General features: G+C 42.2%; 1 protein-coding gene across 1 annotated transcript; it reads right to left on the reverse strand.

Annotated features, from left to right (window-relative positions):
* Positions 1-1,974: 1,974 nt before the first annotated feature.
* On the reverse strand, positions 1,975-3,102 carry LOC136116567 (uncharacterized). Its single transcript, XM_070994386.1, has 2 exons — positions 2,327-3,102; positions 1,975-2,203 (listed from the first exon to the last, which is right to left on the reverse strand). The coding sequence occupies exons 1-2, from the start codon at positions 3,100-3,102 to the stop codon at positions 1,975-1,977; spliced, it is 1,005 nt and encodes a 334-aa protein (XP_070850487.1).
* Positions 3,103-3,578: the final 476 nt, after the last annotated feature.

Consider the following 3,578-nt stretch of genomic DNA (forward strand, 5'->3'; position numbering starts at 1 on the left):
TCGATACAATTAGATGAATTCACTCTTTCAAATTCAATGTTAGATTATACACAAAGTGTTTACATAAATAATAATGTAACAAAATTAGAACCATTGTCTTATATTCAAGCAAAAGAGATAATAGAATCACATACAAAATATTATAATGTATTTCAAACCATTACTTTAACAACCTTTGTAATCATTATTATAAGCATTTTATTGTACTTATGGTATAAATTTAAGAACATACTAAGAAAACTTATTGTAAAATATATAAAACCAAAGGAAGAAACACCAAAAAGTACAGAAATTGTAAACGATCTACCCAATCAAATGAACATAGAAGAAAATGTAATGTTATACCCAAGATTATCGACCCGAGGACAGGCCAAATTCAACGGATGGGGGAGTGACATATCCATAGCACTACATACTCCTATGTACATATCCACACACCCACACATACATGCACACATTATGCAGTCACCCTCGAGACACCCTCTAAGAAAATGGAAAATTACTGAACTATAAGCAAGCCAGAGGAAATTTCCATGAAACAAAAAACCACAGTTTATAGACTAAACAATTAGAACGAGCCGCTGTTCAGACTATCGGCACGTTCCGTTCAGGTACTCAGATTTCGGGACCCAAGTCTGGAGTCCAAAGTCCAAATTTAGAGAATCACTCAATAGCAATAAGTCCCACTCACAAAAAGCTCTAAAGCTCAAAACCGAGGTATGATCGTAAATGAAGTAGGAGCTAGGAGCGAGTTCAGTTGAGATTTGTCAACAGCAAGTCGGTGTTCTTCCAAAATATTGTAACCAGTGTAAAAGAAAATTAAATAAATTTTTTTTTTATAATTCACTTATGGTGTAGAGATTTAATTATATATATTTAGTTAATAAAAACAAGAAAGGAAACTAGCATCAGCACGCCGAAGTTTCTATACCCTTGCAGGTTTCCGTGGGACCATTGTATGACAAAGCTTTCCGATTTTTAGTTAACTTAAAATTAATTATACAAATTGAAAAACTTTAAATTTCTCTTTATTTAAACTTTTTCCCGGCTCTCATGTCTTGTCGATATGAGCGTCCTCTTCTTAGTCATCGCTCTTTTATCCTCGTGCTTCATCGAATCATTCCGCGCTTGCTATCGATATTTACATGGCGCATTCTCTTGTGTCTAATATAACAGAATATTTACAAAATATACAATTTTTTTTTGTCATTCCTGTGGGAGCTATAGGATAAACATTTCCAATCCGGCTCGTTCCGACTTATACAATACCTGCAATAGAAATAAGACTCGCTCGGTGTGACATGTCAGAAGGCAAAATGTTTTTTTGTTTCTTTTTTTGTGCCATAAACACTGTGCCGCTGTCGACGTCAGCAGAGAAGTCGGCGCAGCGTAGAAGACTTCCGACGAAAACGGCCGCGCAAAGAGAGGCAGATATTCGGAGATTCCCTCTCTTTCTTTGTCTTACAAGCTGCCTGCTCGCAGAGCCAAATTTCGACCCATCCGTTACTTTTTTTTGCGTCTCTTAAGCTAGCGACTAAAATGTAGGCGGAAAATTTTTTATGGCGCAGCGACATTTGAATGCCCTAATATTTTAGGAGCATTATTGTACTAAAAAACAACTAATATTGTTTTATAAAAGTAAATTATTTGATCACTGACGCCGACCGGAAGAGATCCCCTGAGAGTTGCCTTTTACGTTGCTTAGCCAACACTGAAACAAGAATACCAGTCTTGTAGCGTAGAACAAGAGCATAAGCACGAACGAATGAATGTGGTATTCGGTTTTTCATACCTCAGTCTTGCCTCCCAGTCTCTTTGATCTCTCCAATCAGAATAAATCTGAGCGACAGATTTGGCTTACAATTCACCATTTCGTGTGACCGCACTTTGCTTTACAACATAGCCTCTCTAACGAGTTACAACATCAATAACAAATACTTGGCGCTACATTTAAATCATCCCCACCCCGGTGAATCAACTGCATTCACCATCCAGAATATCCAATCTGGAGATGGGACGCATGATTAACTTAGCTCGATCGCCATTGGTAATGCGCACCGACGCTCGTCGTGGGACTCCATCCGCTCCTGGGTACACTTTCTCCACGACGCCTTTCATCCATTCTCGACTAGGGATGGCCGGATCACAGATGCACACAAGATTCCCGGGGCGCATAGGCTCGACATGCTCGCACCATTTCTTTCTGCGCACAAGCGTTGGTAGATACTCGTGTACCCAACGATTCCAGAACCGATCTCTTATCATCCGTGCTATACGTCACTGCTTCCGAGTAGCCCATTTGACATTCTGCTCTACGCGATCTCACGGAAGGACCGGAACATTAGCTACTCCTCTTAGCAAATCGTTTGGCGTTAACGGTGTTTCCTGATTCACCGTAACTGGAAGATGGGTAAGTGGACGAGAATTAACAATATTCTCCGCCTCAATAAGAAAGCTCTCCAAGACATGTTTCTTTGGAGCCACCTCCTTCACAGTATGCGCTAGCACCTTCTTGACACATTGGACCATCCTTTCCCAGATGCCACCGGCAGCTGGGTTCACGGGACAGTTGAATATCCATTTGATTCCTTTTGATAACAGCTCATCCTGGATCTTTTCTGGTTCGAAGACATCAATGAACTTTCTGGCCTCACGATTTGCTCTAATAAAGTTCTTTCCATTGTCGCTCCTCAATCTTACCACCGGTCCACGGCGGCACATGAAATTCCTCACAGCGATGATGCAGGAATCTGTTGATAAATCGTGGGCTATCTCCAGGTGGACAGCCCTGGTGGTTAGACAAGTAAAAAGTGCGACCCACCTCTTCTCAGTGCGACGTCCAATCGTCGAATACAGCGGACCAAAGTAGTCCAAGCCGGTATACTTGAATGGCCAACCGTTCGGTTCCAGCCGGTCCTCTGGCAAAGAACTCATAAACGGCGGTATTGGTCGTACTCTCCGGAGTTTGCATACATTACAGCTTGCCATAACGCTCCGCAAAACTCTCCTTAAATTGGTTATCCAGAACCTTGTCCGGATCTCGATTATGGTCGCGTCTAGATTCTGGGTCTTCATCTTTCCGTGGTAGTGACGAGCAATCATCTCTGCTAGCGCGTGAGTTAACATATAAGTAGGTTCCTTGATGATTGTCTCCGAATAGATCCCGACCAAATTAAAAGTTGGTGTTTTCTGGTTTCGAGTTAAACCCAGAATGAATGTCTTTATTTTATAATTCTTCGTTCAAACCTTATTGTTCACGTACAATGTGCTGACCTAGCGGAATGGATCTGTACTTGGACCGGATGCATATCTGGGGCTTGGACTCAGCAGTGGCCGCGGTGTTTGTTTGGTTGGCAACTTTGTTGCCAATCAAGTGTTTGTTTCTAGCTGCTTGCCAAACGTAGGGGCTTAGGTGGGGAACCGCCGATGGAATGTGCTGAGGTGGTAACTCCTCTTTCCTCAGACTGAACTACCGACCATAGTGGAGCGATGGTTGGTGTGAAGGTGACCGGTGGAGCAATGGTTGGCGTGAAGGTGACCGGTGGAGCAATGGTTGGCAAGTGGTGTATCTGGTGTGA

The sequence above is a fragment of the Drosophila suzukii genome, chromosome 2L, assembly GCF_043229965.1.
Source record: "Drosophila suzukii chromosome 2L, CBGP_Dsuzu_IsoJpt1.0, whole genome shotgun sequence".
NCBI lineage: Eukaryota > Metazoa > Arthropoda > Insecta > Diptera > Drosophilidae > Drosophila > Drosophila suzukii.

Bases quoted from the DNA above. Each gene is read 5' to 3' on its own strand.
- LOC136116567 (XM_070994386.1), bottom strand. From the start codon at position 3,102: ATGATTGCTCGTCACTACCACGGAAAGATGAAGACCCAGAATCTAGAC. The intron at 2,204-2,326 runs GTGAGATCGCGT...GCTTGTGCGCAG, and splicing joins GCTAATGTTCCGGTCCTTCC to AAAGAAATGGTGCGAGCATG.